Source organism: Thermobia domestica, chromosome 1, assembly GCF_964235325.1.
Source record: "Thermobia domestica chromosome 1, izTheDome1.hap1.1, whole genome shotgun sequence".
NCBI lineage: Eukaryota > Metazoa > Arthropoda > Insecta > Zygentoma > Lepismatidae > Thermobia > Thermobia domestica.
The window spans coordinates 332,827,221-332,840,474 of record NC_137454.1 but is presented as its reverse complement, the minus strand read 5'-3'; the positions used below and the strand labels follow the sequence as shown (position 1 = coordinate 332,840,474).

The 13,254-nt window shown below is 32.7% G+C and overlaps 1 protein-coding gene across 1 annotated transcript in view; it reads right to left on the bottom strand.

Annotated features, from left to right (window-relative positions):
- Positions 1-13,254, bottom strand: part of LOC145668010 (uncharacterized) — a 41,673-nt gene that overhangs the window by 6,641 nt on the left and 21,778 nt on the right. The window contains exon 6 of the mRNA XM_081735469.1: positions 10,745-10,805. Within this exon, the coding sequence (XP_081591595.1) occupies positions 10,745-10,805 (61 nt within the window). The remainder of the gene's footprint in view (positions 1-10,744; positions 10,806-13,254) is intronic.

Sequence of the window (13,254 nt, the reverse complement as noted above, 5' to 3'; positions counted from 1 at the left end):
TTTCTCGAAAACTATCAGGGTACAAACAAAACTTTTTTCGGTACAAACAATACAAACGATTTGCTTTCGAACAGTGTATTCCAATTTTTTGTGCTGTCATACGGGGGGCTATCTTGGCGCCAAGATAGCCCCCCCAAATGTCATCCCCTGTTTCTCGAAAACTATCAGGGTACAAACAAAACTTTTTTCGGTGCAAACTGTACAAACGATTTGCTTTCGAATGGTGTATTCCAATTTTTTGTGCTGTGATACGGGGGGGAGGCTATCATGGCGCCAAGATAGGCCCCCAGTTGACCTCTCAAGTAACCCTATAAGCAAAATGGTACAAACGAAAATATTTTCGGTACAAACGGTACAAACGTAGTACAAACGAATGACCTAGTCATTGTTTCAATTTTCTAAAGTGGAGGGGGGCTATCTTGCCATACGTTCCTGTTACGTGGAAAGGACTACAATAGCTTTAACGGTAGTCACTCCGAGTGTTAACCTATTTTCCCAACACTGTTTCACAATGCATACGTATGAAAACTTAGCATGGAAAAGGGTTATTACGTAGCCCTTCCAATGCCGGTTAATTTTCGACGCCATTTGATAACACTCACGGCCAACACTCACGCATCTACAAGGTCGGATACAACAGTGCTCCCGCCAGAAACCCCATAGTTCCAGCACGATACGGTAGGTGGAAGCACCGAATCGAAATTGGTCGGATATACATAGAGAAATCTGTATTGAAAATTAATTTCATGATGGAGAAATGTGCAAAATATTAGACTTAGACGGCAAACTGAGTCTAAAATAGAGATAAGAGCTAAATTTGTTACAAACGTATTTGATCTCCATTCCTTCTATTGTTGGATTTCAATTTTTTGTTATTTTACTTTTTGAACTCGATTGATGAAACGATTTGACAATGGATTAATAGTTGATTACACTTATACGGTTCAACAGTGCATAATTTATTTTTCTTGCAATCAAATGGAGCTCTGAAGATTATTAAAATTTAGAACATTATTTTACTTGCTCAGCTAAAATTCATGTTTGAAGGAGATAAGGTCTTTAAATATTTTATACCTAATTCTAATTCAAATAAAATAGAATTCATTTTTGTTCGCAGGGCAGAAATGGTAAAATCTTACAATCTGACAGTACTTAACAATATCAAAATCAAATCGAGAATAAATATTTTGACAATTGGAACAGTGAAGTCTGTCAAAAGAAAGGAATAGAATATGAACCTATTTCCTTTTTTCCTGCAAAATAAAGAATGGCTATCGGACAACTGATTAATTGATAACCTAAGGGCAAAACCAATATACTGTATTAGGCCAGCTCTTGCAAAAGTTCAACCTGGGATTGATGAATCATGTAGAGAATGCCAAGAACCGATCGAAACACTAGAGCACATAGTCAGTAAATGCTTTCAGCATGTGAATATAAGGATCGCCTGATAAAATTATGTTGTACAAATACGAGAGAACCATTTTTAGATATGGGGTTTTAAGACTGGCAGAGGGTTAAAATTTATTGTTGAATAAGTGTAATTAAATCATGACCTAATGGTTGAGGATGATACTTATATATAGTTGTAGATATTTAAATACGATTTCAGGATGATAAAATTGAACAGAATTCTTGTGATTTAAAAAAATTAATCCTGCAAAACATAAAAAAATAAAAGATTATACCTATGTTTGCTGCGTAAAAGGTGTTAAGTCCAAAGTGTTCTAAAAGTTTGAACTTGAAAACCTTTATAATACTTTGTGGGAAACAATTTATGCAGGGATTGAAAATACTTAACACTGCACCAACAGTGTAAAACACTTAATAAACTTTTGTTTTATATGACCTTACACAAGCAGAAAATTTTCAATGCCAATCTTTGTCATGTGACTACGATTTATGATTTTTGGACTTAACACCTTTTATGCAGAACAGATAGATACTGACAATAAGAGTGTTCATGTAACATCATTGGTACTATGTACAAGAGGGGTGGTTATTTAATCCTATTATTTAACATTCTAAAGGCGTATTTAACGAAACAAAGATTCATATTTTCATACAAAAAAGAGGATTTCGATTGCCATTCTTCGCTCAACTTTAGATATACTACGCAATTTAAAGTATGTTAACTGAGCAAATGCTATGCCATTTGTAAGTTTTAAATTGTGAGACATAATTAATTCATACTAACTTTTATTTTATTTATTTATTTATGTTTTAATATGTTGGAATTATTTCAAATTTTTTTTTTGGTAAATTATGTTAATGTATTGGATTTTAGATATATTGTCATAATGTTGGGTGATCTGTGTTTTGAGTATTTAAAGTAATTTATTCAATAATTTTAAATCATTGCTGCTATTGAGTTTAGAGTATTGTTATTCTAATTAATTTATATTATAATTTTAAAATGTATTGCAAACATTTATGGGTTGAAAAAGGAATATGTTACATGTTGTGACAAGAGGCTGATTTGCTAATTATGCAATGGAGATAAAAGAGTTATTATGAAATGGTAACATAGAGATAACATTTTAAGTAAGAGAACCAAGTTGTAGATCATAAATTTATTTTATAGTGATTTATAATCGTGTGTGACAGTGTAAATATATGTGTAAGCTGTAAATTCTGAGTATTGCAAAGAATGGAGTAGCGGATCTTAGTTGATCCTAGTAAGCTGTGAACCATTACTAGCCTTGGAAATACCCTTGTGGGACAATAAAATAATTATAGACATAACATTTGATGTTCAGACTTTTCATTTAAAGTTATTAAGATTCTACGATTTTTATATTGAATATAAAGAGAAGGAAATAAGTGGGAAAAAGAAATAGAGGTTGCAATTATTGTATTAAGATGTCGATATCTCGAAATCTTTTATATTTATGATAACTATTAACAAAAAGATGATTAACATTACTAATAACCGCCAGGGAATTCAAAGGAATTTGCAACATAAATTATATTACTTGAATAGTGAAATTAGAAGTTTTACCTTCGAAACTATTGAGAAAGAGAAAACGATCTTTGAAGAAAAGAATAGTAAATTAATGTAAATGGTTCCACAGAGACTTCTATCCCTTTTCAACAATAGATACTGACGGGGTTTTATTAGAGAGTTATATAAATAATTAGAATGACATTATAAGAATTGAACAATTAGAAACTAGTGTGCTTAAGGTGTTAAATGAACTCCGTAAGGAATTATTTTTAATAAGATCACATTTTGTATTTTGGTTATCATTTAGGTAATATTATTAAGTATTGTAACTCAATGCTTCTGGCAAGGACACGGATGAAGTTATCGAGCTGGGTAAGCTATCTTTAATAGGTTCTATACATCTTAATTGGATATTGGGGATAATATAGAGCTATTATGTCAAAAATAATAGAAAAGTTGGGAATAATAAATAACACGAGTAGAAAATGAAAATAATACGAACATTAGAGAAAATATGTGAGCATAAGCCGATGCTAATGTGGATCCTTCAAAGAATCCTCAGAATATTTTTATTGATAGTGATGTAATTGATAAGGAGACAGATTGAAGAGAGCATTCGGACCTTTTATAATACGATATTGGGTAAAGAATGTTCAGCTAAGATAAGCTTTGTTCAACAAAGATCAAATGAACCTGGTCTGAATCGCCTAATGCAGTCAACACCCTATCAAGATGTTAATACCGGCATGGAGAATAAACATCTTTTACCTAAACTTATAGCTGCTTTGGAAAGAGTGACCTGCCTCAAACTCATGCTTATGAAAACAATTATGCTTACTACAATATACATTCTACCTAAGGTTTTCTGTTTCTGTATCCACCTTAAAAACCATTGGGGAGACAATTAAAGAAATAAGAAATGTTCATCTTCAACCTTGAGTACTTAAAGAATTACTGTGTACTGGGGAAAAATACGAAGAATATACCGAATATACATAATATTATTCTCTTGGTACAGATAAAGTTCCTGTACAGTCTCAAAGGTCAGACACGACATTTATATATTAAAACTAGTAGAAAGTAATAAATTCTTTAAATTCGACGATAAGGTTATAGATATACAGAGCGTTCAAAAAGTCTCTATACATCTGAAACGTGTGTAAGCATATTTGGAGGCTCATGGGGGACATTTCCAACATTTGCTGTGAAAATGTGTGTTAAAATGTGTGTGTATATGCTACGCCCTGTACATAGTGCTTTTATGCCATAAAATGTAATAAATTTTGAGTAAAATAATTTTCTCGTTGCTTTGAATATGTGACAATTCAGGTGTATAGAGACTTTTTGAACGCTCTGTATTAAATATAACTTGGCATAAAGGTTTGAAGGCATTGTAGACATAAAATTAAGCTGAAAGAAAAATCTTTTAGGGAATGGTGTTCCAAGAAAAGTCAAGGTAAAATATTCGAAACTATTTCCAAAGAGATTTTGTATAAGGAAGAACTTTTGTTAACAATGTTTATGGATGATATAAAATTAGTAATTTACGCTTATGGTGTGTAAAATGGCGTTAGTCAGCGTTGATTTGTCAATTAATACAGAATGAATGTATTGTAAAGAACCTTTCAAAACAATGACTTATGTTATTGGCCAATATATTTTTCACAACAATAGGTGGTACATTCTGCATGACGCTATTATAAAACGTTGGTAAGTATGTATGTTCCAAAACAGGTTATAAATTGGAATTTATTGTAGGTCAAGATAAACTAAAATCCCAAACTGGTAATAGAATATCAATGAAAGATACAACATTGACGAAACAATCAGGTTTGAAGAAGAGGACATGGAGGACAATATTGTCAAAGAAAAATTAGAACACTATAATAAATTAACATTTAATTTATTGATGGCAATAGATTTGATATCATACCAAATTAAATTGGTTCAAGGAGACAAATTAGGAAATCGCCTCATGCAGCATTTAGGATGCTGATGTTGCCCAAGTTTATTAATTTTATTTCTTTGCAAACAATTCAACATCTCAATAAAATATATCATGAGTATCCCGAACACTCCACCTAAACCGGAAGTGATTCAAGTTTACTGTTACTTTCGGTTTTAATTTCCGTAAAAGAACAAGGAAGATTTGCCACAAAAGTGGAAAAAAATCAATTATTGTTAAAATTCACAACAAAGGTGACAAAACCGACTGTACAAGAGATTTCTGTCAACATCTTATAAAATCCTTTCAAACATTCTATTAGCAAGATTGGCCCCATACACAGATGAAATTATTGGAGATTAACAGTGCGGATTTAGACGAAATCGATCAACGATCGACCAAATATATTCAATTCGACAAATACTCTAAAAGGAGTGGGAATACAATACCCAGGTACATCAACTATTTATTGATTTTAGAAAGGCTCGGTTAGGAGAGAAACATTGTACAACATTCTTACAGAATTTCGAATACCGAAAAAACTAATTAGATTAATTAAGATATGTTTAAATGAATCCCAAAGTAAAGCCCGGTAAGGAAAATTATTGTCCACGAGCTTTCACATCGAAAATGGCCTGAAACAAGGAGATGCATTGTCGCTATTATTATTCAAATTTGTCCTGGAATATGCTATAAGGAAAATCAAAGATATCAACTAGGACCTAGAGTTGAATGGGGTTTACCAGGTTATGGCGTATACTGATGTAAATCTAATAGGGGATGACAAGAGAACAATACAACGAAATACAGAAGACTTATTAAACGCTTGCAGAGGTCTTGTTAAACGCATGAGTTTAGAAGTAAATGCAGAGAAAACTAAATCCATGGAAATTCGTCTGGATCGTAATACGGCAAATTACGGTTGTGTATAAACATCAAATAATACTTTTGATAAATTGGATAGTTTCAAATATCTAGGATCAATATTAAGAGACGAAAACCACATTCACGAAGAAATTAAATGTCGACGAAAAGCAGGGAATTCGTGTTATTATTCAGTTTAAAATCTCTTGTCGTCGCGAATTCTGTCGAGGAATTTGAAGCTTAAAATAAATAAAACGATAATAATGCATGTTCTATATGGTTGCAAAACATGGTTGCTTACTCTGAGGGAATAACATAGATTGAAAGTATTTGAGAACAATGATCCTGAGACGAATATTCGAACCCAAGAGGATTCGGAATGGAGAATAGCGGAAACTTCACAACGAGGATCTACATAATTTATACAGAATACTGTTTACCAAACATTGTTAGGGTCGTCAAATCTAGGAGGCTTAAGTGTTCAGATTATGTAGCCAGGATGGAAGAAAGTAGGTACGCTTTCAAAGTCTCAACTGGAAGACTAATCGGAAAATGTCCATTAAGAAGATCTAGGCGCAGATGGGAGGACAATGTTAAGTTGGACCTCGCAGAAATAGGAATACAATGTAGAAACTGGATCCAATTGTCTAAGGGTAAAAGTTAGTGGAGAGCTTTCGTGAACGCGAAATGGAACCACCCGGTTCCATAGGACATAGAGTTAGTTAGAGTAAAAATGGTAAATACTTCCAACGTGCGACTTTTGCAACCGATTCAGTGTCCCAGCAATAGATTTAATTTGTTCCATTAACCTTCTATACATACCGAAAATGGTTAAAATTAGCCATTTTCGGCTTCAAAGTTTATCGACATACAACAAAAATGGTAGCAGATAGCGAGAAGTGTCCTTTTCGAAACGATTCATCCTCTCAAGGCAACATATTATGACTATTCACAACACTCTACCAAAATCGGAAGTAGCTCAAATTTACTATTACTTCTAGTTACAATACTGATTTCCGTACAGCAAAAACGGAAAATTGGATCAAGATGCAGTTTTCTTTTTGCAATCGATTCAGCGTCCGAAGAATAGTTTCTAACTCCTTCCTTAGCCTTCTCTTCAAAGCGAAAGTGGTTGAAATAAATGATTTTTGGTTTCAACCTCTATTACCGTAAAACAAAAAGAATAAGGGATAACGAGTAATGCCTTTCTGATATGGATTCAGCGTCCAAAGAAAGGGTTCTACCATTGATTTTATTACTCTATTGGAACCAATACTTATAAATACATTGAGTATTTAATTAGCATTGTTTGTAAGCCTAGGTTTCATACTGTGAAACGATGCTCACTTTGTCCTGTTCTAAAGTTTTAATTATTTCTATAACTCACTTATTTGTTATAATATTCCAAGATATTTGGTAATGGTACGAATTAATAAATAATTACTGAATTTTGTAATGTTGCATAACTTTTACACACACACACACACACACACACACACACACACACACACATATATATATATATATATATATATATATATATATATATATATATATATATATATAAATTATAGGCTATATACATTTTACCAATTAATTTTCCATATTAATTACTATATTTATTTATGAGAATGATGGAGTTTGTTGATGTCCAAGAAACTATTGAATAGAAATATTTATTTTGTGTGATGGAATCAGGTATATAGGGTGTTTCAAAACAAACCGACAACGCGTGGGAAGCGATTCCTCACACCAAGATAAGACAAAATGTATAGACCAACCTGGGTGCACAAATGCTTCCTTTCGGAGTTATAGGCTGTCAAAAGCATGAAAAAAATGAATTTTAAAGGTCTATAGTTCCAAAACTATGGGACCTACCGTAGTCGGGTCAAGATTTCACTTAGGAATTAATATGTGCACTATGCGAAAATACGTTTCAGAATCCTAAAATACTCACGCAACATTTTTTTCAGGAATCCGGAAAGTAAATACTCCGGAATTGCCCATCACCACTTCAGAGGAAAGACATAATTTGTTAACAACACAAAACTGTACATTTCTGTACATTAAATACAAATAATAATCATAATAATTGCAAAAATACCAAAAGCACCCTTTTTATTTTTAAACATATCATGTATGTGCTAAAATGATTCTATAAGAAGAAGCTTTAAGTTTCATCGTTGTAACTTACGAGCAATGACACAATTTGTAACAAAACCTAAAACTGTATAATGTAAAATAATAATAATAATAAAAAAATACAAAAATACCAAAAGCACCCTTTTTACTTTTTAACCGTATCATGTATGGGTTAAGATGATTCTATAAAAAAATTTCAAAAGTTTCATAGTTGTAACTTACGAGCAATGACACAATTTGTAACAAAACTTAAAACCGTATATTTCCGTACATGTAAAATACATAATAATAATAATAATAATAATAATAATAATAATAATAATAATAATAATTACAAAAATACAGAACACACCGTTTTTATTCTTTAACCATACCATGTACCTGTTAAGTTGAATGTACACTCATGTCCAAAATGATTGTCGCACATCTATAATTGTCTTCTTGTACGAATATAATTTGATAATGATTTTGCAGGGTATTTTTGATACTGATACTATGTGTATAATCGGAAAATGTATATTTGTGGTAAGTTTCATAGGGAAAGAATTATAAATACGAAAATTAGAATGAATAAAACAAACTGTTGCTAAATGGACAAGAAAGTTTTATATTTGTTTTATTGTTCTTACTTACTACTCTTTTGACAAAATTTGCCACTTACATGTCTTTGCCGATTATACACATACTAACATTGTAAGAAATACCGGGAGAATTCATTATCAAATTATATTCCTAGAACAACATATTTATAGACATGCGACAATAATTTTGGACATGAGACTACCAAAAAGTTTCAAAAATGTCATAGTTTTAACTTTTGAGTAATGGCACAATTTGTAAAAAAAAAAAAAAAAAAAAAAAAAAAAAAAAAAAAAGTACTTTGTAATGCTCATTAATGTTTGACAGTGTAACCTTTTGCAAGGTTTCTTAGAATCTGCTGAAAGATCAGAAATTAAGCTTTCATTTGACATCTTTATGAGCCCAATAACTATAAATAGAAAAATAAGGAAGTTATGGTAATTTTAGTTCCATGATGCTGAGTGCCGGGAAGTGAAATTGGCGCCAACTTCACGTTTTCCAAAAATTTCTCCCCGGCCCATTTCTCACCCAAAAAATCGGAAAAAAAATTAATTTAGTATAATTTCATTGGTATTTATGTATGAAAAAATTGTGCAGAGAATCTGAGACATTGAAGCACGGTCATGTTTTAAAATTAGGTGATTTGACTTGAAATGACTCACAGAAGACCTCGAACCGTTGAAGGGCTATGGAAAGTCTGTCAGGAGGGATGGTTGCAGATTGACATAATTACACGGTGTGCCAGTCTCCTACGGTGGAAACGTCAGGGCAGTTGGCCAGATGCAGGGCCATCAAATAGAACTATTTCGATGGTGGCGACATGATTTCTCTTATGGTAAGTGCTGTTTGAAATCGTCACCTTCCGTTCCGTTTCAGTACAGATTTGCAGACAGAACTTCGATCGAGTAAGCGTTTTGAATCAGATCATGTAGCATCCAAAAGTGAAGGTTCCTTTTCTAGCCAGCTTTTTTAAATAGTTTTACAGTGTTTGATGATGAATGTTTATGTCATTGACGATGACATGGCTGCTTACGTGCTGGCCTTGGGGGTCCTCCACCTATTACGTAATGCGGCAAAGGAGGGAGGGGGTTTGGCCTTGCGTTGCGAAGTGTGACAAGGGGGAAGATGGGGTTCACTTCTTCGTTACGTAACGTGTTTTTTGCTGTAATTTTTAATTTTATTCTCAGGTTTATATGCAATCTTTTAAAAAACAATTGTATTGAGTTCTTTTTTAATAAATAAATAAAGTATTTCTATTGTTTTGGGAAATATACATATGTTCTGTAAACGTATGTTCTGGCAAACAAATGTTCTGTATAAATAGAATCATACAGAAGGGATTCAAAGAAGCTACTAAACACCAGCATGACTGATGACGAACCCTGCGTGTATTACAATACAATAAAACTTCGTTTTGTGACTACCGCAGCATTGCATTTACGGCACACGCTTTTCTGGAGTTAGTTGTTAGTGATTGTAACTACCGCTTGAAAATACTCTCATGTTACCACTTGCATCCTATTTCTGACAATATTATTTACAACTTTAATTTAAATCATTATTTACTCTCTTCTTCTAAGGGATTTTGCATGTAAAACAGAAAAAAACTCTTTTTCTTGAAATAATATTTTCCGCGATGGAACGATTCACGTTTTCCAGAACAAAATAACATATTAAAAACCTAATTCGTTGGATATTCATCTCGTACTGAAGTTTTTTATTTTTGGATTTGGATACTTCTGTAGAAATCGAGTTTATTCGCATTCTGACACTGATTTAGGACAAGAATAATTTGAAAAGGGGTAAACTGAAGTCTTCGAAAGCTTGTTCACAAACGAGATGTCCCTGCTTGTTCATTTATGCAGCCACTTCGAATCTGTGGTTGCTGAGGAAGAGAACTTATTTGCATCGTCTACACTGGCGAACTTCAAATACACAAACCATCGTGGATCCCGATGTCAGTTCTTTAGATCCTCATTCACCTGCATATTTCGGCAGTATTTCCTCTTTGCCACTCCTCGGTGTCCTAAAACTATGCGTGTGATCTGATTGGGAAAACGACAGTATACAATTTCAATGAATTAAGACTGGTTAATTGAACGACCTTATGGGGTTAAAATATTGTTAATAAGACATAGTGCAACAACGTATGTCTTATTAATCTAAATGTAAGAATGAACCTAATTTCACTGAAGTATGCGTAATTTAGACATGTAGTACTTAAAATTGAACAAAATACAAGAGTACGGAATGTAATTAATACTTACTTATCTTGGCTTGGCTTATCGTCTTTGACAACAGTTTGTTCATACTTCTTCTTATCCACATCTACCAAGAGAAAGATGACAGAATTAGGTTCAAATATTCTAACTGTACCTTTAAGATTCGAGTTTCTAACAAGACATTACTTGTAGTAATTAAACCTAAAACAGCGTCTTAATTGAGCTCTCAGTACTCTGTCACATATTTCCATAATCAAATAAACTCATGAACTTATTAAACATTTAGAGCAAACTTATTAAATGATATGTCTGGACGTATGTCACAGAAACAAAAGCACTTTCTTCAACGCACTTACTAGCTTTTACTTTTACGTAAAGGAAACCTAGATTAAGTAGGATGAATATAATTTATCCCTTTCATAATAAGCTTTTATATTACTCTCTGTGTATTTGTTGGTGTTTTTCTTCAGAATTTCTCAATTGAAGTTTCATATATATCCCGATCCGTGTCATAGCTTCCGTCCAAAATAATTAAATTAATTAATTAAATGACAATTGAAAGCAGGGAATTCGTGTTATTATTCAGTTCAAAATCTTTTGTGGTCCCGAATTTGTCGATAAAAGGATAATCATGCCTGTTGTGCTGTACGGTTGCGAAACATGGTCGCTTACTTTGAGGAAAGAACGCAGACTGACGGTATTTGAGAATACCGTAAAATCCTGAGACAACCCAAGAGGAACCGAAATAGGAATAGCGAAACTTTATAACGAGGAACTGCATAATAGGTACCGCTTACTTAACACTATTAGGATCATTATGTCTAGAAGGCTCAGGTGGGAAGGTCATATAGCCAGATTGAAGAAAGTAGGAACATTTTCAAAGTCTAAACTGGAAAACCAACCGGAAAATGACCATTAGGAAGACCTAGGCGCAGATGGAAAGACGATATTAAGACGTATCTGGCAGAAATAGGAATACAAAGTAGAAATTGCATCCAGTTGGCTAAGGATAGAAGTCGATGAAGAGCTTTTGTGAATGCGGTATTGAACCTCCCGGTTGCACAGGCCATAGAGTTAGTTAAGATTAAGGGCGTGTTTCTATACAATTAACATTGAAAAATTATACTCGTTATTTTAGAATCTATACTACAGATAGTGACATGTAAATTAATTTGAAATATAACCATTTTAAATAATCACATCAAAGGACACTTGAGCGGTATCTCACTTTTCTAACTTCCTAGTAGACTGGAAGAAAAAGTTGACCATTCCCATGGAATTCAATGCATTCACACATACCAAACAAGCTTTCCTTATTCTCTGCAAATATATTTCCGAAATTAAGCTACCTACATACTCTTCTCTGGTTCGATCATAACCTATTCCATCTAATCACTCAATTTCACCAGAAGTGGCGCTTCCATTATATTCGTCCCAACCGCTCATTTATGAAGTATAAGTTAGAAAATAATAATCGGCACCTGGGAGAGGATTACATTTCTTCTCCGAGTATCATTTCCATAATGATTACAGATTAGCATAGTCATTGTTATCAACATGCATTGCAGTTGTTCCAACAATATAAAATTTAAGTCATCGTTATCATCACCAACACTAAGACTACTAATACTACTACCACTACCAATAATAATAATAATAATAATAATAATAATAATAATAATAATAATAATAATAATAATAGCTATGCTAAATTTCTATTATTAGTTCCGCTTCCAAAAACCTCTAAATAATATCACTAGAAACAAAGTGTTAAAACCTTAGTATTATAGAAAAGTTTTCTAAATCTGGGTAATATATGAATAGAACAGAGAATGAAGTGCGAAGGTATTCAATCCGCTTCGTGTTAGCTTGTAAATGCTACAAAATTCAATACAATTATTATTTAAAAAAAAAAAAGAAAATTAAATAAGATCAAAATGCTCCGCTCCATTATTTCATCTGCTAATTTAAGAATTTAACAACGAGATACTTGTAAATGTAATGCAATTGCTATACTTGTAAATGTATATGTAATTACCGCTCATAGCTTTAAATACAACTAAGAAAACATTTACAACTAAGAGCTTTATTCTTGCACGTTTTGAGTATCAGTTGAGCTACTCAAATTCTGCACCGCGTTTCAGAATTTGAGCTGTTAGTGGTCCTGCCAACTTCACGCACCTCAGTTTTTGTGCCAAAGTCACAAAAGACGTACTTTGTCTAACAACAGAACAGTGTCAGCGGCGGTGGGTGTTTCTTCTAGTTCTCGTGGCTAATTGTAGGAATGGTTGAAAAAAGAGAACGTATTGTTTTATCATTAGAAGATAAGCTTACAGCTATTAAACGATTAGATTGTGGTGAAACTATCAAAAAGATGGCAAGGGATTGGTAAAGTGATCGTTAGTGATTGGAGAAAATGGATAATTTCTTATGTGCGTATGTAGGTACTGTACTGTATGTCCAATAAAAATAATAAATACAATAACAATAAAGAGAAATAATCAATAAAAAATAATACTGTACATTTTTTATGAATACATCCATATTAATTGAGT